Here is a 26,681-nt window from a genome sequence, read left to right as displayed (position 1 = left end):
TGTTGTATTAGTTAGGATTCTCTAGGGAAACAGAGTCAACAAGAGATATCTATAAATACAAAATTTATAAAAGTGTCTCACGCACTGTGGGTATCCACAAGTCCAAATTCCTTAGAGCAGGCAGCAAACTGGCAACTCCAATGAAGATGTTCGATGAACTCCTCAGGCAGCGAACTGGCAACTTCAATGAACATGTTTGATGAACTCCTCAGGAAATGAACTGGCAACTTCGACAAACTTCTCAGGAAATGCTTTGCTGGTCAGCCGAAGAAGAGGTAAAGGTCCTCTATCTGTCTTGCTTAAAAGTCTTCAACTGTTTGGATTAAATCCAGCTGACTGCATTCTCTCATGTGGAAGACGTCGTTCGTTGATGTCATCAGTCACAGCTGCAGCCAATTGACTGATGATTTAACAAACCAGCCTTCTGGTTTATCAAGGAGCCACAAATGTCCTTGCAGCAGTGGTTAGGCCAGTGCTTGCTTGACCAGACACATGGGTACCATCACCTGGCCAAGTTGACATATGAACCTAACCATCATAAATGTTTTATTAAAAAAAAAATTATATGGATCGGTGAGGCTTCCTGGATAGCCAAAGCCATCTTGAAAAAGAAGAATGAAGTTGGAGGACTCGCTTCCTGATCTTAAATCTTATTACAAAGCCACAGTAATCAAAACAGCATGGGACTGGCACAAGGACAGACATATAGACCAGTGGAATAGAATTGAGAGTTCAGAAATCAGTCCTCACTTTTATGGCCAACTGATTTTTTTAGTATAATAATTGTACATATTTATTTAATAATCATATTTCTTGATTAATAACTTATTTATGACAGAATGACTTTTTTTACATTTCATTATGAGATTTTTATTATCAGTGAAATAAAACCCCTTGTTTAAAAAAATGAAATTACATAGTAATTTATATATGTGAACCCAGCAGCAAAGTCTGGCTCCTTTATATTTCCTCTAATTCTACTTTAAACAAGCCAGCTTTTCCATTATTTTGCCTGGAAATCCCCTTAGCCATATCCAGGCTTTCATTCCATACCTTTTTTACCTCCTGTATCACCCTAGGCAACAGTTTTGCCAAGTATTTTTCTTGTTATTTAAATTGCGTTAATTTTAAAACCCTGTTTTCTGCAGCATCCAAAAACAATTTCTTCACTGTCCTTTAAGCATGAGACCTTTCCTATGACCTGGTCCCAAAGCCAATGTATGTCCATCTGATTCTTGGCAAGGGAACAGAGGCCACTCGGTTGGGAAAGAATAGTCTGTTCAACAAATGGTGCTGGGAAAGCTGGATGTCTGTTTACAAAAGAAAGGAGGACTCCTGCCTCCTCAGGCCTTATGCAAAAATCAACTCAAAATGGACAAAGACCTAAAGAGAAGAATGAAAACCACAAAACTCCTGGAAGAAAACATAGGAAAGCATCTTCAGGACCTTGTGTTAGGTCCAATGGTTTCTTAGACTTTTTACCTCAAGCACAAGCAACAAAAGAAAAGAATATATAAATAGTACTTCATCAATATTAAAAACTTTTGTACCTCAGAGAACTTTATCATGAAAGTAAAATGACTGCCTACACAATGGGAGAAAATATTTGGAAACCACATATTTGATAAGGGTTTAGTATGCAGAATATATAAAGAAATCCTTCAACTCAACAACAAAAAAACACCCAATTAAAATTTGGGCAAAAGCCTTGAATAGACATCTCTCCAGAGAAGATATACTAGTGGCCTAAAAAGCACATGAAAAGATGTTCAACATCATTAGTCATTAAGGAAATGCATCTCAAAACCACAAGATACCATTTCACACCCACTAGAATGGCTACAATTTTTTTTAAAATGGAAAGTTACAAGTGCTGGAGAGGATGGAGAGAATTTTTAAGACTCTCATTCATTGCTGGTGACAATGTAAAATGGTACAGCCACTGTGGATGAGTTTGGTAGTTCCTCAGAAAGTTAAATATATAATTGCCATATGATGCAGCAATCCTACTGTAGATATATACCCAAAAGAATTGGAAGCAGGTACTCAAACAGATATTTACATACTGATGTTCATGGCAGCATTATTCACAATTGCCAAAAGATGGAAGCCACCCAAGTGTCCATAAACCAATGAGTGGATAAAGAAAATGTGGTATATACATATAATGGAGAATTATTCAGCATTAAAAAGGAATGAAGTTCTGATACATGTGACAACATGGATGAAACTTGAAGAAACATGTTGCGTGAAATAAACCAGACACAAAAGGACAAATATTGTATGATCTCACTGATATGAAATAATTATATTACGCTAACTCATAGAGTCAGAATCTAAAATAAAGCTTACCAGGGGATGGGATGGGGATAGGGAATGGTAAGTCAAGTAATGTACAGAGTTCCTGTTTGGAATGATGGAAATGTTTTGATAATGGATGATAGTACAACATTGTGAATGTAATTAACAGAACTGGAATAGATATCTGAATGTGATTAAAAGGGTAATGTTCAGTTGTATATATGGTAATAAAATTTAAAAATTTTGAAAAAGTAAAGGAGATTATATAAGTAAAGTATTTAAGCACCTGGCATAGTAGAGAAACCTAATAAATGTTTGTTTTCATCCCCCCCCCCATAAGTATGGCTCATAAAGTAACTTTTTCTTCAGAAGGTTGTAATTTTGAACATAAGAATTTACACTGATTTGTATTAAATAATAATTTCGGAGGAAATAATGGTAAGTGAGTCTAACTCCCTACGTTATAGTGCCTTTTGAGTTGTTATGTCTGTCTTTTCTTGTGCTTCCAGAATTGGTGTCACATCTTACTACTAACAATGTGCCTGCCTCACCACTTTGCTCTGCTGTATTGTTCTTTCTGTTCTCTTATAAGCCAAGAAACCATAGCTGTTAAAATTGTTTGTAAAATCAGAGTTTCTAGGGTCCGAATGAAAGCCTTGTACATGTATTAATAGATACTCAAATGTTAGAATGAGTGAATAAATAAACGACATTAAATGTTGATGTCAGACATCTTTTTTATTTCTTTTTGATTCTCAACTGCAGCCTTAAAAGATGCAATTACTGGATAAAATCCTTCTAGATAGATGAAAGTTTGCTAAATACACATATACATGCATTCATGCACAGAGTTTTATTTGAAATACTTCATGATGAAAAGCAATATGAGATTCTTGAAAAGAAAGAAATATGAAAATTTCTGAAAATCAAGAACCCTGACATTACCCAGAAATGTATTACTTAACATTCTTTTTGTAGCATGCAAAAGAAAAAGAAATTTATGTCTTTAGAGGATTGGTTGAGTTAATTTTAAAATGTGGCGGATTAAACACATAAGTTTACATTCTCTCTGTCCTGAGGCTCCAGTAATATTAAAGTAAATAATGTCATAAACCCACAAAGACAAAAAGAATGAGAGTGAAAGGAAAGCAAATATTTTTTAATCTGGAAAGCATGATTGAAAAGCAATTGCCTGGAAGCTAAAACCTAAACTAGCAGGAGGAAGAGAGCCAAAAATTACCACTCATTTGAGGAAAGCCTCCAACCTGAAAGAAAAAGAACTCAAAGGAAACAGAGATCATGCAAGGAACAAAAGAAAATCTTTAAAAATTATAATATCACAGAGAAGATATTGCATACATGAAACAATAAGATACTATGAAAAGAAAACACACAGAGAACCCAAAAAAGCTCTTGAAAAAATTAAAAATATACTTGGTGAAATAAAAAACTCAGTAGAAGGACTAGAAAATAAAGTTAAGGAAATCTCCAAAGAAGTAGGACAAAAGAAAAAGAAAAGAAAAGTAAGAGAAAAAATGTAAGAAAATTGGAGACCCATTCCAGATCCAAAGTCCAACAAAAAATGAATAGGAAGAAACTGGCAAAGAAATAATTCAAGAAATTTTCCCAGAAATGAAACACATGAAAAGGACACTGAGTTTTAGCAGTATGAATGAAAGCACAAGAAATCAGGAATAATATGTTCCTAGAAGTTTCCAGAGAGGACAAAACAGGTCATATACAAAAACATCAGGAATTAGATTGAGGTGGAAATCAATGGAGCAGTCATTTAAAACTCTGGAGGAAAATGAGTTCCAACCAAGAATTCTATATCCAGCCAAACTATCAGTCAAGTGTAAGGATGGAATAACGATATTTTCAGACACACAATTTCAAAAGATTTTCCTTCCCATGCACTTAAGAAATTGCTGCAGGAAAATGAAAGAATTATATAGGGGGAAAGATCCAGAAATAAGTGACTAACACAGAGGAGAAGTAAAAGGAATTCTTAGGACATCAAGATCAGGGCTGTATAGGAGGGTAACCAGTGCAGAATAGAGCAGGAAGAATGTCTCCATTTGGGGCGAGTGGAGTGGGGTGGGGCACGGGGGAGATCAACAATCCCAGATGTATTTGAACTTGTTGAGAGGAAGTTTCACTTTAGTCAGAAAAAATGAGGATGAATTAATGATACATAACTAGTAAGTCCAGCAAATGAAAAAAAATTATTGTCTCAGTGAAACCAAACATTTGAGCTAGAAACTATCAAATACAGCCATCATTTATTAAATAGCTTAGCTGTGAATAATGTTTGATAGTCATAATGGAAGAAACAATGAATATTACTGTGCAATCAGCAGTACAGTGAACCAAATGTCCTTGTTCTCCTCTTTCCAAGTACATGGTAGGTAGGATGGCACTTCCTGACTCCCTTGTGGTTAGGTTGGAATATGACTGCCAAAGAGTTGTAAGCAAAAGTGATATGTGTCAGTTACAGCTGGAATGTTTAATGTTGATGCAACACCCTCCAAAGATCTATTTTCCTTACTGCCACTTTGAAGGGCTCTAGCTACTAGCCACATGTTACTATTTTAATTAAAATTAGTTAAAATTAATAAAGTTAAAAGTTCAGTCCATCTGTACACTAACAACATTTCAAGTCTTCAATAGCCCTTTGTGATTAGTAGCAAATATAGGTCAGTGCAGGTTGAGACATTTTGATCATCCCAGAAATTTCTGTTGGGCAGTGCTACTCTGGATGGTGGCTGCTCTGTCACTCAGGTTCCTGGGTTAGGACAGTCATGATGCAGAGCACAGCCCACATCCAGCCTATGGCGGACATGTCATTTGAATGAGAAATAAAGCTTTGTTGTTTGAAGCCACTGAAGTTTTTGAGGGATATATCACTGGAGCATAATCTAGCTCATCCTGACATATATAGAAATCCTGGGTTCAAATCCAAGTACCTTCTGTATTCAGAAATCACTAGGTTATACCAGCCATAATCCAGAGATTTGTGTGATTGTTTATAACTATTACAGTTTCAGAAGGAACTTTAGTAACTGGAGCACATCCTGCAGAGTGACTTATGGTCACCAGTCTTAAACAAGGCTATTCTCAGAAAAATGACTTTCAAGGAAAGTGAAAATAGAGAGAGTGGGAGAGAAAGAGGGGAGGGAGAGGGAGAGGGAGAGAATGGAGGGGCTGTTTATGTTTATAAAGAGCCTCTTTTCAGATCCAAGTGATTGTTTATTCCTCTAGTTTTTGATAGAACTGGTGCAGCTAACGAATGAAAATGAGGAAAAGACTGGTTCTAAGTAACTACATTTGTGGAATGTAATAGTTTACCAAGTATTTTCCCATTCATCTTCTTATTTGAACTTCACATAGTCCTTGGAGACAGATACAGAAATCAAGGCTTGGAGATGCGAAATTATTTTAATAATTTAATTTTATATGATCTGTGGGGAGAAATGAACTTGAATACAGTGCTGTCTGCTTCCAAGTCCAGATCTCCTTCCCTCCCACTCTTAGCTTACTGTCTCTGCCCCTTTCATGGAAGTGAGGCCTTCAGGAGGCAGACGCTCTTCTACCTAGGAAGAGCGAGCCTCATGTAGACAGTATCTCAGGCTGATTCCCAGAGCTCCCAGCCTGGTGACTCCATATCTAGCCATTGTACTTCTACTCATCCTTCTGCGTGAGAGTCAGTGTTCATACACAGCAACATTTACTCCTGGTAATAGTAGTAGCTTTGATAAGAGTAGTAGCAGATAGCATTTCTATGGGGCTTACCTATGTGCCAGACCCTGTTGAAAGTGTTTTACATGTATTGGTTCATTTTAAATTCCCTGTAATCCTATGAGATAGATAACATGATTATCCCCATAGGATAGGGTTACTCCCTACGTCATAGATGAGGCACAGTGAGGCTAAGGAACTTGTCTACAGTCATATAACTTGAAAGCCAGAACCCAAACCCAGGTTCTGGCTCCAGGCTCCAAGTTTTAACAACCACATTACTTCCTGTAAACTATATAAAAAGAGCTGAATGTGATCCTATTTACTAGGAAATGAACTCTTGACATTTTACAATAAGAAATGCAAATTTCATCCTAATAGAGGAATTTAGATTAGATATTTTTAAAACTCACTTTGACAAAAATCAGTGCTGTCAGTTTACCAATTAGTTTGTTGTTTGAGTTAATATGTATTTCAATTGAGTAAATATTTATTGAACACTTACTGTGTGCCCAAGCATGTGCTAATAAGCTTTTTATGTGCATTAACTCATTTAATCCTCACAACTACCCTGTGATTTCTCATTGTCCCTGTTTTATAGATGACAAAACTGGAACTTAGAAGTAGTAACCTGCCCAAGGTCACCCAGCTAGTGAGGGCAAAGCTGAATTTGATCTCAGCAATCCAACTTCAAAGTCCATACTCGTGAACATTTCAGATTGCCACCTATAGAATTTCAGAATTATTTATGATTCCAGAAATTTCCCAAATCATTTCTGTCCAATTTTGATGGTTTTATTAAAACTCAATTATGTCCTTTTTTTTTAAATCTAGGCTTATGTTCCAGATGAAAATAATGCTATTTTGGGAAGAAATACAAACAAGCAAGTATTTGAAAGCTTGATAACTGGACTTCTCAAAGTCAGTGCTATGGTTTTTGGCTGCCTAATTGCCAATCGACCAGATGGAACCAGCCGGCCAGCTACACCAAAAATATCTGCACAGGAAATGAAAAACAAACCTCCACAAGGTGGTGATACTTTTAACAGTCGAGTTCAGGACCTCATCAGGTAAAATTGTTTGACTTCTTAAAACTTTATTTCTTAAAAAAAAAAAAAAATATATATATATATATATATATATACACACATATACATATACATAGTATATATATTTATATAAACAGTTTAAATCTCAGGACCCGTATTATTGCAGTGTTTCTCACAGTCTCATCCACAATTCAAAATAGAGACTATACCACATTTTGTAGAGAAGGAAAATCTTATTCATGAAAAACACCATAGTTAGAGGTCAGCTGTCATTCTTCATATTTAGATATTTGGTATTAGAATATGTAGTGTCCAAGCTTTTACAGCGTTTTTATTATAAACCCTTTCCAACTCAAGAGATTTCTGAGATCTTTATCTCAGGCCATTTCTCGTTATGAATTTGGTTCAGGCTTAAAAAAATAATAACTACCATTTATGGAGCATCCCTTACTTTTCAGAAGAGGCGTTAAGCCTTACTTTTGCTCTATGAGGGTAGGTTTTCTAATTTAAACTTTGTAGATGAGGAAATTGAGGCTCAAAGAGGTTTCCTTCCCCAGGATTATGTAATAAATAAGTAAAAAGTATTTAGGAGAACTGAGACCAAAACTCAAGTCTAGCTACACTCCCAACACCTGTATGCTTTCTACTGCACAGATGTGCAAATTTCTGACACCTGTTGAAGGTTAGCCCTGCTTCCTTCTAAGGTCACCCTTTCTGCAGAGAAATTTACTCCTCCTCTGGCACCTGAATCTTTTTCCCTCATGAATTTTAAGTCAGGCAGGACATTTAATTTCCCAACAGGGTTTCATCTGGTATTAATCAGTTACCTCTTGCACTTATCACCAACTCTTCTGTGGTCTGCACTGATCTCTGGCTCCCAAAATCTATGCAGTTTGTTGCTGTCTGAAGCTAGGTTAAAAGGAAGAAGAGAATGCCCTCCTCGGCATTTGCTTCTTTCACAGTCCATAAAACTCCTCTGGTTTCTTCTAGTACTTTCCGGGGAACAGTTGTTTAATTCAATATCTTTCTTACCCTTGATTACTTTGTTCACTTACTCCTTCCATCTGCCTGCCCTCTTTCCCCAAGCTTATTTATTGGTGGAGAGCATAGGACCTTTGGGTCCACAACCATTTATCTTACAGCACTTGACTTTTACCCTCCGTGGCCTTTCTCTCAGTTGCTTGATCCCATTCAATTTCCCCATGTCCTTATGGCCACTGTAGAACCTAGTGCTCTCTGTTGATGAATACCATTGTGTCCCGGCATTGTCCCTTGGGCTACCCTGTGATACAGTAAGCCTGCATTCTTATCCATACAGCTCAGCTGCATGCCTCAGCTGTGATGAGGCAGAAGGCCCAGCCAAATGCTTCAGTACAATTCCAGTGGGCCTTCCGGAGGAAAGTACATATGTTCCCATATATAGTATTATAGTTACCAGATGCTTCTTAAAGGAAGGAAATTTTTAAAATTTTAAATTTTAGAAATTTTTTTTAATAAACAGCAGTAATAATCTGCCAAACAGAATAATTCATTTGACTTAAAAAGAATAGTTGAGTGGAATATGACTCCCGGGGAGGAATGCAGACCTGGCATCATGGGACGGAGAACATCTTCTTGACCAACAGGGGGATGTGAAAGGAAATGAAATAAGCTTCAGTAGCAGAGAGATTCCAAAAGGAGCCGAGAGGTCACTCTGGTGGGCACTCTTACGCACACTTTAGACAACCCTTTTTAGGTTCTAAAGAATAGGGGTAGCTGGTGGTGGATACCTGAAACTATCAAACTACAACCCAGAACCCATGAATCTCGAAGACAGTTGTATAAAAATGTAGCTTATGAGGGGTGACAATGGGATTGGGAAAGCCATAAGGACCACACTCCACTTTGTCTAGTTTATGGATGGATGAGTAGAAAAATAGGAGAAGGAAACAAACAAACAGACAAAGGTACCCAGTGTTCTTTTTTACTTCAATTGCTCTTTTTCACTCTAATTATTATTCTTGTTATTTTTGTGTGTGTGCTAATGAAGGTGTCAGGGATTGATTTTGGTGATGAATGTACAACTATGTAATGGTACTGTGAACAATCGAAAGTACGATTTGTTTTGTATGACTGCGTGGTATATGAATATATCTCAATAAAATGAAGATTAAAAAAAAAAAAAAAAAAAAAGAATAGTTGACAACCACAGTCCCTGAGAACCAACCTATGCCACTCTTTCTCTGACTTAAATCACTTTGGGTGAATATTGTTTTTGTATAGATTCTTGTTAGTTGATTTGACGATACTTGTGTATAGAACCACAAAATGTCAAGTCTGCCTAATGGAGCACATAGAGCATGTTTAATCATGTCCATGCTTTCTTTCCCACTGTCCAAGATATGAACTGACAAGAAATCTCACCCCATCCCCTGCCACAACTTGGGCATTTGTTAGTTTATATCTCTAGAGTTGTGAAGTTGAGTGGAAGGGATTTCAGCACAGTCCTTGGCCTATCCCCCTGAAGTAGAGCTGTAGCATGGCATATCTCCCTGATGTATATCCCTTCCTTCTCCTCATCTGTTATAGGAGGGACAGGAAGTGTGTCCAAGAAAAATGAGGTAGTTAAAACATTTATTCTCATTATTTTATGTGGTTTAGTCAAGTTTCTAGGTCTAAGGGATCCTTGGAAATTTTTATCAATTCTTATAAATATACGTATACTCAATTTGTGCCAAATACTACACAAGGTGCTAGGATACAAAAAAAAAAAAAAAACAAAAAAAATAATATTACCTATAAAATTACTAATAATTAACTAATATTATTACCTATAAAACACCAGAATTTTTCTATAAAATGAAAATACTGCCAGTTAAATTGTTTAGCATAGTTCTAGGACAGCAGTACTGTTTGTGGAATAGAAGCAAATTGTAGTTCGAAAGATAATGATTTGAAATTTGCTCAGAAAATAGACTCACCCTTATTTTCATCATGTTTCAAGTACAAATTTATATCTGTCTCTCAAAACAGGAAAATCAAATTGTATACTATCCAGGAGGTGGGTGACTCCGCATCACTGATAGCAGCCTTTTGGAATCATCAGTTATCAAGCATTAAGCTTGTAATCAAGGAGAATTTATAAAACTGTATTTTAGCCTAGCACTTTCTGGCTCCCTATTGCTGACAGGGCGATGCAGGAATGAGACACGGACACAAAGCTAGGACTTAAGGGAGCAGGAGGCCCACTCACCTCTAGGGCGAATGGACTACAATGCCGAGTTGCTCCAGCTATTTATTACAGAGCATCAGGTGCACATGCTTAAGATCCTTGGGCTCGGGAGAGCCCACCAGATACCTATGTTTACATCAGGTGTAGTTACATCAGGTGTGTACATCTTGTTTACATCAGGAACGTCATAAGCACAAGTCTTACATCAGGTGTATATCGTAAGACTTACATTAGGTGTATACACATCTTTACAGGGCGGGCCTGCATGGCATTCTATGCAGGCCTGCAGCTCAGCGCTCTAAGCCACCACCCTAGATATGCCTCAGGCAACATGGAAGACTCAGTTTCCACAACTCCCGGACCCCATATCTAATAAGTACCACCAGAATGTCCCACAAGCACTCAGGCTGCACAAGTTCAAAACTATAAATACATGATCTTTCTACCCAGAGAAGCTCCTCTTCCTGTGTCCTCTGTCCCTTATCAGTGGCACTAAAATCCATTCATTTACTTAAGTCAGCAACCTGGCATTGTAAAAAGACTCCTCGCAGTCCTTTACCAAACCAGTATTCAGTGAAGTCTCTAGTACCTAGTGATTCTGCCTATAAATATCACTCAGATTTATCAACCTCCACTCCATTGCCCACTTCTTTGCCTCAGGTATTCAGGTTCTCTTGCAGTCAAAGTATCTGTGTTTCTCTTTCTGTCTCCCTCAGCCAGCCCCTATAAGTAACTTCTTTCCTAATTATAGAATACTTTGTTCTCAATGAGAAAAGCAATTTGGGAAACACAGAAGAACACATGGATTTAAAAGAATATGCAAAAATTATCTTTGATCCTATCACCCAAAGATAATCACTGAATTGGGCTTTTTGGGTTTTATTTCTGTGTGTTTGTATATAAGGCTCTTTTATTAAAATGGTGTAATACTTATAAGTACTGTTCTGTCATGCTTTTTTATAGGGAATTTGCAGGTTTACAGAAAATCATGCATAAAATATGGAGTCCCCATATATCACCTTATTAACACCTTGCATTAGTGTGGTACATTTGTTACAATTCATGAAAGAACATTTTTATGATTGTACTATTAACTATAGGCCATTTACATTAGGGTTTGGCTCTTTGTGTTGTACAGTCCTGTGTTTGTTTTTTAACTTTTATTCTAGTATTGTACAACCTATCATGTGCTTTCTAATGCATTTTTCCAAATCAACGGAAAATTGCAAATTGATTTTTATTGACTAAATAAGTATTTCATTATGTAGCGTTGTTTCAGGTAACGTGTTATTAGTCATACAAGTTTATTCCAGTGTGTTTACTATTACATAACACTGTGGAGAACATCTTTGTGCACTTACCTTTCCATACAACTGATTATTTTCTCAAGATAAATGTTGAGAAATAGAATTTCTGGGTTAAAGAGTGTGTATTAAGGATTTTGATCCATATCTCCAAATTGTCCTACACAAAGATTACCAATCTATACTCCCATGAGCAAGTCCTTGTACTTTCACTCTAGATAATATTGGATATAATATTTTGAATCTTAGCCAAATAAGAAGTGAAAATATTTCATTTTTATATTGCCAGTGATGTTGGAACATTTTTTAATGTTTACTGGCCGTTTTTATTATTATGTGAGTTGCCTATTCATGTACTTTGCCCATTTTTCTATTGAAGATGTTGACTTTTTTTTTTCATTGTAAAAGCTCTTCATATATTAAGAGCATTAACCTTTCAAATAATAGGTTACAAATGCCTATTCACAGCTTGTTGTTGCCTTTTTAAATGTTTTATTATGAAGTATGTCAACATACTGAAAAAAATTATAGACATCTATATACTAACAACTGGTAATTGATACCATGTTCCTATATTTTCCTTAGATTTAGATCTTTTTCTCTATTGTTAAGAAGCCAAATGTTGCAGATACAGCTAAATCCTCATCTCCATCTCCGTCTTTCCCCTTATTCTCTCCAGTAGGTAAACCACTCTACTGAAGTTTCTATGTATATCATTCCCATGTGTATTTTTAAAATAAATTTTATATTTATGTGTCCGTAAACAGCATATTCTACTTTTTATTTTCTGTGTATTTAATATCTATATATGTGTTGTTATACACTATTTTGCAAATTGCTTTTGCATTTAACATGTTTTTGAGATTTATGTTGATTTATATAGATCTAGTTAATTTTTAAAATATTTATTGTGGTAAGATACATATAATACAAAATTTCCCATTTTAACCATTTTGAACTGTACAATTCATTGGTATTAATTATAGTCACAATATTGTGCTACCATTATTACCACCGCCCATCACCAAAAACCATTTTATCACTCCAAACAGAAACTATGTACCCATTAAACAATAACTCCTTATTCCTTCCTCCTCCTGGCCCCTAGTATCCTCTAACTTACTTTCTGTCTTTGTGGATTTGCTTTTTAAATTATTTCATATGAGTGGAATCACACAATATCTGTCCTTTTGTTTCTGGTTTATTTCACTCAACATTAATGATTTCAAGGTTCATCCTTGTCGTAGCAAGTATCAGCACTTCATTTCTTTTTATGGCTGAATAAAATTCCATCATATGAATATACCATATTTTGTTTATCCATTCATCTGTTGATGAACACTTCATTTGTTTCCACTTTATGGCTATTATGAATAATGCTGCTCTGAGCATTGGTGTACAAGTATCTGTTCAAGTAGTTAATTCATTTTACCTGTTTTACGAATTCTATTATATGAATAAATCCCAGTTCGTTTGTACATTTTCCACTGGACAGCAGTAGTTTCTTCTTTTTCACTATTTCAAGCAGTGATGTAGTGAATATCCTTTGTAGAAGTTTCTTTCTGCACTTGAGTAAGAGTTTCTCAACGACGTATACCTAAAGGAGGAATTTATTGATGATATGATAAATGAATGTTCAGCTTTACCAAGTAACACCAAATTGTTCTCCAAAGCGATTGTACAAATTTCAGTTCCCATCAGCAAAGTATAGGAGTTCCCATTTCCCTGTATCCTTACCAGGGTTTTGTGTTAACACACTTTTAAATTTTTGTCAATCTGATAGGGGTGAAATGGTATTTTATTGTTGTCTTCATTTGTATTTTCTTTATCATTGGTGGGGTTGAGGATTTTTTTTTCGCCATTGTATCAAACAGTATTCAGTTGTAGGAAACAGAAACCACTGTAACTATTTCAAGCAGAGGGGATTTAATATAAGGAATTAGTGCTTACAAAATTATTAAAAGGATTAAGAGAGTCTATTCTAGGCTTGGTCTTCAGGAATGACTCCAGAACAGCTCCACAAAACCATGGAGCTGCTATATCTATCAAAATCAAAAGTTGCTACATCCATCAAAATCAAGAATTGTGCTGAGCTGGTGGATTTGTTCAGTTCACTGCCTTAGCTTGGCCCAGAAATCAGAACACTACCACCACCATCACCACAGCAAATGGCCACAGAATTACACTACATCTGCTAGATCTTACTGGGGTAATATTTTGTACATACCTCTATTATATGATTAGTTTTAATCATATCATGTACAAATTATGTGTGAACCTCTCCCTTAAGAGGTTCTTGAAGTCAGAATCCAGCATCATACTTAGGAATTATTGAATAGATGAATGCCTGATTACAAACGGTTATCCTCAAATTTCTTGTATCACTTAAGGGGGTGGTGAATGGTGACATTCTTTCTCCTCCTCCTGGAGGTGAAGATTTCAGGAAAAGGCAATGAATTTTTAATAAAAAGTAGGGGTCCTTGGGACCCCCAAGGGGAAATGTTCAGAAACTAGAACTTCAGAAAAAAAGTAGGCCTGGAAATAGAGAATCAAGAGTTAGCAGCATTTCAGGGATGGTTGAAACCATGGAATTACATGAGTTTACCCCCAATTTACTAACAGCTATTAAAGCTTAATGGGGATGGATGGCTGGACAAGGATGGACAAATAAGAGTCAATAAAGAAGTCCCTTTTAATTTGTAAATTCCAATGACAGAAATCTGTAGAGAGACTCATTTTAAATCTGAAATGGTAAAGCAAATGGAAAGATCCATTTACCAGAGCACTCACAGCAGTATGTTTCCCAGGATGCAAGTTCCAAGACTGGCAGTTTCTGTACAATAAGGATTTTCATTCTGGGTATAGTAACAGTCACAACATTAAAATTTCAACCTAAGAGTTGAATTGTAAAAAATATGTTGCCTTTGATCCTAATATTCATTAGAATATTCTGTATTCTTCCCTCAGAAACGTGAAGTTGACAAAATTAATTTCTCTGCAGTGAACCTTTTAGAGGCATTTATTTAGTTTCAGCATCTTCTTAGTCAGTCATCTGAAGATTGTGCAGTAGCTCAAGACCCAGACAGTTTAGAAAAAATATGTCAGACTCATTAGTAGGCACCCTAGATAGCTCCCCAGGTAACCCCAAAAGAGACCAGGCTCAGAAAGTATCCCATGCTCAACAGTAGTTTTTTTATTTAATTTGGTTTGGTTTTTCTGTGGTTTTTATCTCTACTCATTGTGGTTTCTTTCCTCCTTTCTTGCTATTTCAAGGCCAGAACAGAAACTCCTTTTAAACCGTGTTCCTCTTGAGACTAGGTGGTTTTGTGGCTTTCTATAGTCACTATTTTAGTCTCAGAGATAATTTTACATCCTTGTTTAAAAAATTCAGACCTCAGTAAGGGCCAAAAAAATGTCACAGAGAAGGCAGTGTATTAGTGAAAAGACTCTTACCAGGAGTCAGAAGACCTTAGGACATCCTAGCTCTCTTGCTTGGGCAAGTGCTTTACCCTCCTTAAGCCTCAGTTTCCTCATCTATCAAATGGGTAAAGTAATACCAACCTCCTCGTAAATGAAATGTTTTTTTCCATACCTTACTAATGGGATTGTAAATCGGTCAAAGAGTTTGGAATGTTATGTGACTATACATATCAAGAACCCTAAAACTATGCATACCCTTTGACTTAGTAATTCTACTTCTGGGAAGTAATCTGAAATTATGACAAGGATTTGTATGCAAAATGTTTATCACAACATGGTTTATAATAGTGAATATTTAAAACAACCAAAAGTTTCAAATTTTTTCCACTGGTAAAATATAAGCCATTAGAAATTAATGCTCAGTAATTTTAGAGACATGTTTATGATCTTGCAAATCCTGACTTGGCTCTGTGCGTTCCTTGTTCTTACCTGATGTAACCCCCGTAATCCTCTGGGTGACACAGAGCATTACTCCGAACATCCTGCAGCCACCTAGGACCAGCTTCCAGTTTGTAAGTTCCCTAATAAACTTTACTATTTTGCTTTAAAAAAAAAAAAAGATGTTTATGAATCCAGTCAGACCTCTAGAATCTAGATCATTTTATAGGAAACATATAGTTCAGAGAAGTATGTTAAATGACACCACAAGGATATAATCAGTAAAATTCAGATTGTGGGAAACTGTATCAAATAAACAACCAGGTTTCATCAACAAATAAATTGCTAGGAAAAGAAAAAAGAGATGAAGGAATAAACTACATATTAAAAGAGACTTAAAAAGACATATCAACCAGCTACAATGCATGGCTCTTACTTAGATCATAATTTTTAAAAATCTATTTAAAAAGAAAAAATTGCCCATAATTTCATCATCTAAAGATAACCAAGTTTGATATGTTTCCTTTAATTTATGAGACATTTGAAAATTTGGACACTAAATCATTTGATAATATTAAGGAATTCTTATTTTCTAGATGTAATAATGGTGTTGTTTTGTTTTTTAAAGTCCTTATTTTTTTAGAGATACAAACTGAAACATTTACAAATGAAATGATCTAATGTCTTAGATTTGCTTAAACACGCAAGATGGGATAGTATGGTGTGAATAGGTTGGATTGGCTAGGAGTTCTGGTGTTCAGGGCTGGGTGCATGAAGATTTGTTGTACTATTCTGTCTACTTTTGGTGTATGTTCAAAAATGTCAATGATCTAATTTTTTAAAGATTTGAAATACAATGCTTACAAAGACATTTTAATGACGTTGAAAAGTGCCTAAAATAGTCAGTTAAGAGAAATTTGGTATAATGTCAATCATCTGGGCAAAAAATCAAATAGAAAAACAGTAAAGAAAACATATCAGACTTGGTTATCTTTAGATGGCGAAATTATGGGCAATTTCTTCTTTTTTTTTTTTGGCTTTTCAGTAGTATATAAATTGCCATAATGTGCCTATATTACTTATATAATTAGAAAAAATAATTTTTCTCTTCCTCTAGCTAGAAACTCTTCTGTCTGCACATGGTATAAATCTAATTTGAAATAACTTAAACCACAAAAGATAATAAAATGACTCACGTATTTGGTAAGGACAAGGTCTGGAACTAGAAGCTGAGGCTCCTATTATGCCATCAGGGTTCTGTCTCTCTCTCTCTTTTGCTCTGTTCTGCTCATTCCTGCTTAGTTCATTCTTAGGCTGAGGTTCTCCATATAACAAGTAAGTTTGCTACTAACAACCCCCAGACTCATCTCTCAATTTAGGGTCTCCCAATGGAAAGAGATTCTTTCTTCTTAGGGCCATAGAGTAATCCCAGAGAAGATTCTGATTGGTCCTCCTATCCCTGAACCAGTCATTATGTCCAGGGTGATAAATACTTTGGCTATACTGGAACACTTGTTCAATCCTGCCTAGTAGAAGTGTACCATATTTAACAACCCCACCAGGACCACATGGAATAGGAGTGAATATATTTCCTAATGTAAAAGGAGAAAGAGGTCATTATTGCATCTTCTAAGTAGTAAACTTGGAGGAAGCTCCAAATGTAAATTATTCATCAGATTTTTCTTCCTTTTGCAGAAAGGTGTATTGATAAATGAATAGTGATGGGGTGGGGGTTATAGTGCACTTACCTGCAGAAACATCAATTCTTTTGCACATTTCACTGAAAGCTAATATCTGTTGATTTTCATAACTTCCATATTCACAGTCCCACCCTTTCCATACGTGTAAATGCAGTAGCACTGAATCAGTATAAAATTTCTGTGCCAAGGCTGATTTATCTATAGGGTCATTTACAGTTTAAAAATCTTAGTTTCAGTAATTGCTGTTTTCTGAAGTAATGAAAGAACTCTACTTTTGTCAGTACAGTTTAATAAACAGCTCTAGAAAATTGTCTAATGGACTGAAAAGGTGAAAGTGAATTCTTAAATGCCATTGTCAACCATCAGACTGGCACTTTTCATAACAGAAAGCAATTAGATTCTCACTGTTTGTTATTTTCTTAATGGTGACAGAGTTTTAAAAAGTGGAGAACCTACAGTGGCGCTAGAAGTTTATATTGTAACAATATTGTGTCTGGGTATCATCATCTTATCTTTTGAATCCCTGCATTCTGGAGAATTTGGCTCTCTAGTCTTTAAAAAGTACCACTCTTCGAGTCTAGAGGTCATAATAAATCATTTCAACTATTGTCAGACTCTTTAGACTGGTAAGAAGAATGCTCAGATAATCATTCTCATTCATCTTTCTTGAAAAATAGCATCAGAATAGCCAAAAAAAAAAAAGACGAGAGAGAAAAGAATTACTTAATAGAAATAGTGATTATTCAGGCCTACATTTAAGGATATTGTTATGTGAGATGCTTTATTCAAACCTGTGCAGTGTTTGCTTGTTTGAAGCCTCCAGGCCTGTGTTTGCTAAGATTTATCCTTGAGGGTGAAGATGTTGCTGGCCCCTGCAGACTGATAATGTGCATTTCTCCCCTCTTCTAGCTACGTGGTAAACATAGGTCTGATCGACAAGCTGTGTAGCTGCTTCCTCTCAGTGCAAGGCCCAGTGGACGAGAATCCCAAGATGGCCACATTTCTGCAGCATGCCGCAGGACTCTTACATGGAATGTGCATGCTGTGCTTTGCTGTCACTGGAAGGTATGGCCTCTTACTCAATCTCAATTTAGCCTCAACTTTTGAAACATCTCTTGAATTTTGCTTGTCTTAGGGTCATTTCATAGGTATGCAGGTGGTTACCTTGGTCCCCTTTCCTCTTTGTCCTTTCTCTGTCCTTGTTGACTTCCATATTGAGACTTGTCTTACATTTCTCATTTCCCTGGCCACATGCTTTGGCCAGAGTCTATTTTTCTTCTTGGTGTCATAAACTCAACTATCATTGCTGGAAGAGACCCTTAGAGGTCATCCAGTCCCTCTCCCACTGAGGTCCAGAGGAGTCTAATAATTCTCCTTGAGTCAGAGTCAGTGACAAAGCCTAGACTGGATAAAACCAGGCCCCCAGCCTGACAAAGCATGGCTTTACAGTGTTCACAACCACCATTCACTTGCTTTCAGTTACACTCTTTCCTAGGTTTATTTTTTCCCATCTCTACCTTCTTCCAAGGTACCCCTATGAATAAGTGAGAGAGGGGGTGCAGGGGCAGGGGGCATATCTGAAAACAACTCCTTGAAGTTACATATACCCATGGGCATGGTGACAGCCAGTATGCCAGGGACTACAGTTGGCCTGGTTGGCTGTTTAAACCCCCTATCCCACCCCTGGACTACTATGAAAAACAATAGTTCTCTAAGAAGGTCAGGGAAAACCTCCTTGGGTGTTTTTTCCTCTCCCTGTGCCCCAGGTAAGGCTCATTACAGTAGTGATTCAGTGTTTCTGACAGGAATATGTCATACCCCTTATGTATATTGAGGATATTCAGCAAAACTATTTTCTTGCAATTAAAGTAATCCTGGACAGCACAACATACAAACAATATATATTTTTAGGGATTTTGTCAAGGAAAAAGCTAATTATTTGAAATTTCTAAAGCCTAGATGCTTAAAGAAGTATTATCTATATATATTCAGTGCACCCAGAATGCTCGCAACTATTGTCAGAATATTTCAAGAGAGACAATTTGTTTTCTAAGATGAATATTCCCAACATTTTTTAGTCTGTTACACATAAGACCCCTAAATCCAGCTATTCTTCCCTACTCTTACCTGATCCCTCCACTCCCAGTCACATTTCTAGGAAGAGTAAGACCATCCAAGATGTCAAGAATGCCAAACATAGCCTGCATCCAGCGTTCCAAGTTAGTCATTCCCCATCTGGAAATACAAATAAAGTCCACCCTCTGGTTTTAGATGAGAACGCAGGAAGTGGCTATTTCTGGGTTTGTGACAGATGGCACCATACTACACAGAGCCTGGCAGCGGTAACAGTGCTCCATGCAGGGCATCAGCACCTGCCAGCTTGGAGGCTACATACTGCCCAGCTACCTACCATGCAGTGACTGGGACCCTCCCTGGGAGATGTCCAGGAGACTTGTTGCCATACTGGCTCTTTTGTATATGCAGCATTACAAACATGCCAGTGTCTCAAGTCTGTATTCCTTGTACTCTTTCTTGAATCCAGATGAATATTTCAAACTTTCAAGTGTTTGCATATTTGGTTGTTTTACAGTTTGTGGGCTTCAGCTTTCACTTACACACACAGTCAGTAGCTTGAAATCTACAGAACTTGAAAGAAGCTTAAAAGGTCATTCACACCCCCGTATATTACAGGTAAAGCACCTGAGCCAAACTGACTTAAATTAGAAACCAAGATTCCTACATTGGTGTGCCCTCCTACACATTTTACTTTATATTATTCAAAATGTGGAAGCATATATTTCATTTTTTTGAAGATTTTCTCAATTTCTTATATGGAAAACAGGATCCTCTTCTCCTTAATGCACAGCCCTGCCCTTGCTCAGTAGACATTCACTGAGCCAGAAACAAGTTAGCTACTAGAAATACTGCCATCAGGAAACTCAGAACCTGGTGTGGAGTCAGGCTTATAAACAAATAGCTATAACATAAGAGCTGTAGTAGAAGAGAATGTGTACAGAGGAAGAATTAAGCACTCCCAGAGGTCAGGGAAGGCTCCAACAGACTGGATCTTAAAGGATGAGGCAAATTAACTAAGAAGACAAGTGGAGGGAAAAATTTGAGGAAAAGTGTGTAATTTAGCAGATGTTGGTGCCTTGCTCACATCCTTTCAGCCTGCCCTAGAGGTCACCTGCCAACAGCTTCTTTCTGCCTGAGGATGTTCTCTGGACAAGACGCTACTTCCTAGAAGTTCAGGGAAGTTTACACCCTCAGGAATGACGTTCAAGCTTCCCTAACCCTGAGAGGGACAATTCTGAAGTGTGTTCTCTACAGGCTCTCAGAGGAACACCAGCAGTAACCTGTTCATTAGCACGTCCTTTATCAGCTTTCCTCCCTTCCCTGTTTCCCTTCTCTGCTTCCTCACAAATAAACTACTTGTACCTATAGCCTTGTTTCATGGTCTGCTTTGGGGTAGTCCAAAAAGCAATAAGAATACATCAGACATTTCTTGTTCATTTAGAAGTAACTATACAATGGGGTGACTGTGGGAGAGAGGCAGGAAATGAGCTCAGTAAACGTTAGTTCCTGGGAGGCTCAAAGGGAGGCAAGAGCTCGATGTGCCAAACGAGCACTGTGGAAGACTGCTGAAGTTTTTAAAGAAGGAATAGCAGGCTCAAGTTTCTGCTATAGCGATTGTTCCTGTTTGCTAATGCTGCCATTATGCAAAATACTAGAAGTGGATTGGCTTTTATAAAGGGGTTTATTTGGTTACAAGTATACAGTCCTAAGGCCATAAAAGTGTCCAAACTAAGGCATCAACAAGAGGATACCTTCACTGAAGAATTGCCAGTGGCATCTGGAACACAGCTGGGAAAGCACATGGCTGGTGTCTGCTGGTCCTTTGCTCTCAGGCTGTGTTCCAAAATGGCTTTCTCTTCTTAGCTTTGCATCTCCCTATGTCCTTCTGTCCGCATCTCCAAGCATCTCTAAGCGTCAGCTTTCAGCAGCTGTCTTCAAATGTCTCTCTCAGCTGCTCTGAGCTCCTTCTGTCTGTGAGCTCTCTTATAAGACTCAGTGATTTAATTAAGACCCACCCTGAATGGGCAGGGCCACACCTCCATGGAAATAATCTAATAAGAAGTACCACCTACAGTTAGGTGAGTCACATCTCTATTGATACAACCTAATCCAAATATCCCACAACATTGGATTAAAACATGGCTTTTGGGGGGACATAATATATCCAAACTGGCACAGTGATCACTCCTGAAAAGTGTAGAGATTACTAGAATGACATGAGCCTAGAGGCAGAAGGAATAGTAAAGAGCCTTTCTCATGATCCAAGTGAGAAATGTTGGGGTTCTTTAGAAGCAGTGGAAATACAGAGGCACAAATACATTTAAGAGGAGGTAGAATAAATTTAGGGGTTCTTGCATAGGGCTTGATGAATCCCAGAGTTCTGATTTGAAAATTTTGAGTGGTAGGTGGTACTGTTCCCAAAATTAGAAATACAAGTAGCAATTTTCCATAGGAGAAAAATGAGTTTTCCTGTAGACATGTCTAAGGATTATCTGAGTGGATGAAAGTCTAGCGTGCATGCACACATACAAAACACTGAAATAATAATTGTTTCTGTGATCCACAACTGGATTTTAAGGAAATCAGTGATTTACTCTTGTTGGCTCCTAATATTTCTTAATTCGTTTTTCCCCCATATAATTTTCTCCCCCAGCCCCAATTGCTCAGCAAATTTCTTGCTATAAAAGCAGATTAGGAAAAAAGGTTCAGATAGTTTCCTGGCTTAATTTACCTAGGAAATTCTTAGCAGCATCATTGTAAGCCATATATCTGAAAGGGATGAGGGAAATATCCCCAAGTTGCTGTTCCTCCTCTCATTCTTCATTCACTCAACATTTCTTGAACACTACCAGACCATGGGAATACAGAGAAGGGAACAGATTTGTTTCTCTAATATTTATAGACCATTTCATGCTGCTTCCCATTTCTTTGTGGAAATTATACTTCTAAACTATAAACCACAGTGACCTGTTGAAGCACTTTGTAACATGCATTAAATAGAATTTCTGTGCTAGGTCACAGCCATGTCCAGGAAGAAAAGTAGTATAGTTGCTGTAATAGAGTAATTCACATAATGCCTTTTCTGGCTTCAAGGAGAAGCCAACAAGAGTCAGCGAGTCAAGGAAGGCTTGTTCTGAAAGCCCTTTTGTGACCAGCAGGAATAAAAGACAAAGAGGAGCCAGAGAGGCCTTCAAAAATTGCCTCTTGTGCTGGCAGACCCTGAGATAATTAAGTGGACTAATTGATAGTACAAGGTTTTGAGTAAACACTCTGCAGTCTGCTGGTGGCCCAGTCTTTGTGATGGTGATTACAGCAGGTTTGCCTTTGCCCTCCTTTTCTATTGTGCTCTTAATCTCCTAATTTTAACCTGGGTTTTCTGAAAGACAATTTGGGTGTCAGAATTTGTGCTGTTAATCTTTGCATCAGCATGGGAGAGAAAAGTGCTAACTGATGATTTTTGTACAGGCTTGGTTTTGAACAATGAACTTGCATTTATTTAAGTAAAAATTGGAATTGTGATCCTCTGGTGAAAGGATTGATTTTATGTTAGTATTACCCAAGAATTTTAATATGAGAATTGTTCACAAACTGTAATTCTTAATCACTTAAACAAAATTCAACAATCTGGAATGGGACTTTAAGAAATACCTGTTTCTTTGGCCTTTACTTTGATCAGTTTTCCATTCTTGGTCCTACAAAAAATAAAGAGAAAAGGGTAGTTTTCAGTTCTCAGGACAGCAGCTCAACTGCCATAATTAGCTGAGGCTCTGAAAACATCCCTCCCCACCCCACCCCACCCCCCAAAAGGTGCTGGCTGCATAACAGAATGAATAGGACCAGAACAGAAATGAGTGGTTATAAATTGTAGGCAACAAAGGCCTTTCACCAAATCAGCAATCATTTACTGTATTCGTTAACTATGCTAGGTACTACAGCAAGAGGGCCAGGAAACAGAGGACCCACAGTAACAACAACAACAAAAAAAGCTGATCCTTATTTTTGCACAGAAGAAAGAGAGGAACTTGTCAAACCTGACTAATCTGATTGGTTGGAGAAGACTAGTCTGGATTTTAGGGTATTTGAACACAAAAAAGTTTGTTGTTTTATGTGTTTGTTTTTCATTTTCACATCCATAAACTACACTAACAAAATGTGTTCTAATCAAGATCTCTGGAAACCTATGTAATAAAAAGAAAAGAATGATTTGTAATTTAGTCCATTAATTATGTGGATACAAATGAGTGCTTCTTAAGTGTTTAAGGGTGCTTGAAAATCAGTTGTGTTCAAGGGTAAACTTTAACTCTGCCTGCCTGAACTATTCATTCATTCATTAAACAAATATTTATGTAGCGCTTGCTCTGTGCCAGGCCCGGTGCTAGGCTTGGGAGAAAGCAGAGATGACTCAGATGCTGATTGAGTCCTCAAGGACCTTGTAAGCATCATGCTACAAACCTCATCATCTCTGTCTCATCTCTTTTCCTGGCACCCCAGATCTAACCTGCTGCCACTGATTGGAAAGGACCTTAAAGTCACCTAATCCAGTCTTCCTTTCAGATTTAATCTCTTCAGTAACCCTCCCATGTAATCATACAGTCTATATTGGAATCTCGCAGTCATTGGGAACTCTACTGGCTGAAGGAGAATGTTCTCTCTGTGATCAATTTTGATGCTTAGAAAGTCTCTCCTTATACACCAAGCCATAATCTGTCTCTTTAATTTACCTATTAGTATTAATCCTCCTTGCTTCTTGGTGACCTACAGAGTAATCTAACCCTACTGTTCTCCTTGAACTCTCCTGCTTCTCACCCTACTCCATACTCTCCTCCTTTGCTTTTCTTTTCCTTGTTCGAGTTATTATGGCTGTGTTACAGATTACCCCAGTAGCATTCAGCAGCCTTGCTCACACTGTCCTAGGGGACAAAACAGCTCCCAGACTGATAAGGAGGAGTAAGTGTCAATGTCCTTCAAATCTGGAGAGTGAGACAATCTAGGAGCAGGAACCTCTGGGCTGTCCCTGAAATATCCATCCCAGCTGACATATAGGAACAGACAGATGAGCACTTCACTGGTACAGTTCAAATTGAGTTCCCATTATGTGCTAAGCACTATACCAGAGAAAGAGCTGGCTGGGACCCCATGCACAGGGCCCAAGTTAAGGAGCAGCCTTCACTGACTCACCACTCCCAGAGGGGATAGAGTATAGTGAGGGAAGACTGTCCAGTTAGGGCAGCAGATTCTGTTCAGGATATACTGGCCACTGACCCCCATTGAATCTAGCACTTTCAGAAGCAATCTGAAGAATGAAACCCTTGGGTATTGTGTTAAAGAACACAGATTTGGGAGTCAGTAAGATGTGGATTCAGTTCCTGCTCTCCTGTTACCTGGGTTCAGGTTCCTTAGCTTCTTGAAGCCTGTTTCCTCACATTTAAAAATGAATTTGATAATTCTTCCCTCACAGGTTTGGACAGAGTAGAGGCAAGTGGAGACCAACACATCTATGATCCTGACCTCTTGCCTAAGATGCTATTTTATATATATATATATATATATATATATATTTACTGTACCCCACCTTTTTCCAAAAAGTCATGATATGGCTTAAAGAGGTATAAATATTTTTCATTTAAAAAATGAGAAAATTATAACAAAAGAAAATAGGTATGAAAAAGTAAACCCAGCTAGAGGTAAGTAAGGTTAAGGCACAAACTGCATGCGTATGAAGGCTCTTATAGACATTTCCTCTTGGAATTCCTACTGGTAATTTCTACCAGGACCTTATATTTAATATATGTCAGATCCTGAGTTCATTACCTTCACCCAAGGTTGGCTGTCCTGACTACCTTATTCTGCTCATGACTGTAGTCATCTGACCAGATTTTGAGGTCCCAAACCTTAGTCATCTTTGATTCCTCTCTTCCAGAATCCAATCCAGCCCTGTCTGCTTGCCTTAGAAATCTGAGATGGCACCTCTTTATACTTCACTTGATACTTGCCTACTTCTAATTCACTTGTTTTCTTGCTCTGTGTGTATTGTTTATGTCTTCAATGAAAGAGATTTCCCTGAGGAAAGGAGACCAAATATCTTAGCAGCTCCCCCTTCCATCACCTCGCACCAGGCTAGAAACAAAATAAGAACCCAGGAAATAGCTGTTGATTGGCAGAGCTAGCAAATACCAGCATGCACCATTGATATATGCCAGAGCCCTGTATCCTGGGCCTACTCATAACATAGGAAGAAAGGCTGCCCACATTTCATGTTCTTCTTCCTCTAAGGTATGAAGGAAAGATCCCAAGGCCCTCATTCCTTTAGAATGCCTTGCTAAGATCAATTCTCTCTGCCTTCATTCCATTCCTTTGGCAAATCTTTATTTTTTGAGCACTTGCCCTGTGCTAGGCACTTGTCTACATATTGGGGATCCGCTGATGAACAAGACACCTACTTTTATGGCACTTACAGTCTAGTGGGGGAAAAGACAATAAATCAGTTAACAAATAAGATAATTTTTAACTGCTAAGTCATATGAAAAAAATAAAACAGCATAATATGGTGACTTAGGCTGGGGCTTCTGTAGATGGCCTGGTCAGGGAAGGCCTTTCTGGGGAGTTGACACTGACGCTTAGAAGAAGACAACCATGTGAACATCCAGGGAAGAATGGCAAGACCCTGAGGTAGATGTGTTCTAGGAAAAAAAGGAGGAGATATGCTTGAATATGATGTGCGAGAAAGAAAGTGGTAAGAGATGAAGTCAGAGAACTAAAGGCCAGGAGATGAGGACAGAGAGATTAGAAGTTTTGATTTTATTCTAAGTGTTATGGGAAGCCTTTGGAGGATTTTAAGTAGGAGAATGGCATTATCTTATTTACTTAAAAAGTAAAAAGAATATCTGTGAAGAGTTAAACTGAAACGTGTAATCACATACTTTGGAAATCCCCCCAGATATCTGATCCTCTCCCTACCTGCTGTTCTCACTCTTTGTCGCGGTATTTATCCTCTCCTCTAACCAAATGTCCAAACTGTCTTTTAGTGCTTATACGTACATTTATTCCATCCTGAGCATTCTCTTGCCCTCACATCTCCACTAAGTCATCCCCATTCCCTTCAACAGAGTTCCAGATTAGGTCTGCATTAAACAATCTGTTGTGAACATCTGCTGTCTTCATAACTAGAGTGTTGGGGGAGTGGTACTATGTGTGTGGGTGTATGTAGGAAATTAATTTTCAAAGTAGATTCATATTTTTATAATGTCCCAGGATCAAACAGAATCTTAAATGTCATCCAGTCCCATGCCCAGCTGAGTTTTGAGTGCCCTCTGCCACATCAGTGGCATGTGATCATCTACCTCTTCCAGGATGGGGAAGAATGTAAGGCCTCACCAAACAGCCCATTTCACTTTTGTATTTATACTTGTTAGAAAATTTCCCGTAAGTTTATCTAATATCTGCT

The 26,681-nt window shown here is 37.6% G+C and overlaps 1 protein-coding gene across 4 annotated transcripts in view; it reads left to right on the top strand.

Moving 5' to 3' along the window:
* SCAPER (S-phase cyclin A associated protein in the ER) overlaps positions 1-26,681 on the top strand; it is a 600,702-nt gene that overhangs the window by 518,035 nt on the left and 55,986 nt on the right. For all 4 annotated transcript variants that reach the window (XM_037833320.1, XM_037833321.1, XM_037833318.1 and 1 more), the window contains exons 26-27: positions 6,874-7,109; positions 18,071-18,226. In XM_037833320.1, coding sequence (XP_037689248.1) covers positions 6,874-7,109; positions 18,071-18,226 — 392 coding nt within the window. The remainder of the gene's footprint in view (positions 1-6,873; positions 7,110-18,070; positions 18,227-26,681) is intronic.

The sequence above is a fragment of the Choloepus didactylus genome, chromosome 4 (assembly GCF_015220235.1).
Source record: "Choloepus didactylus isolate mChoDid1 chromosome 4, mChoDid1.pri, whole genome shotgun sequence".
Taxonomy (NCBI): domain Eukaryota; kingdom Metazoa; phylum Chordata; class Mammalia; order Pilosa; family Megalonychidae; genus Choloepus; species Choloepus didactylus.
The sequence above is the reverse complement of the archived record's forward strand: the minus strand, read 5'-3'. Positions and strand labels throughout refer to the sequence as shown.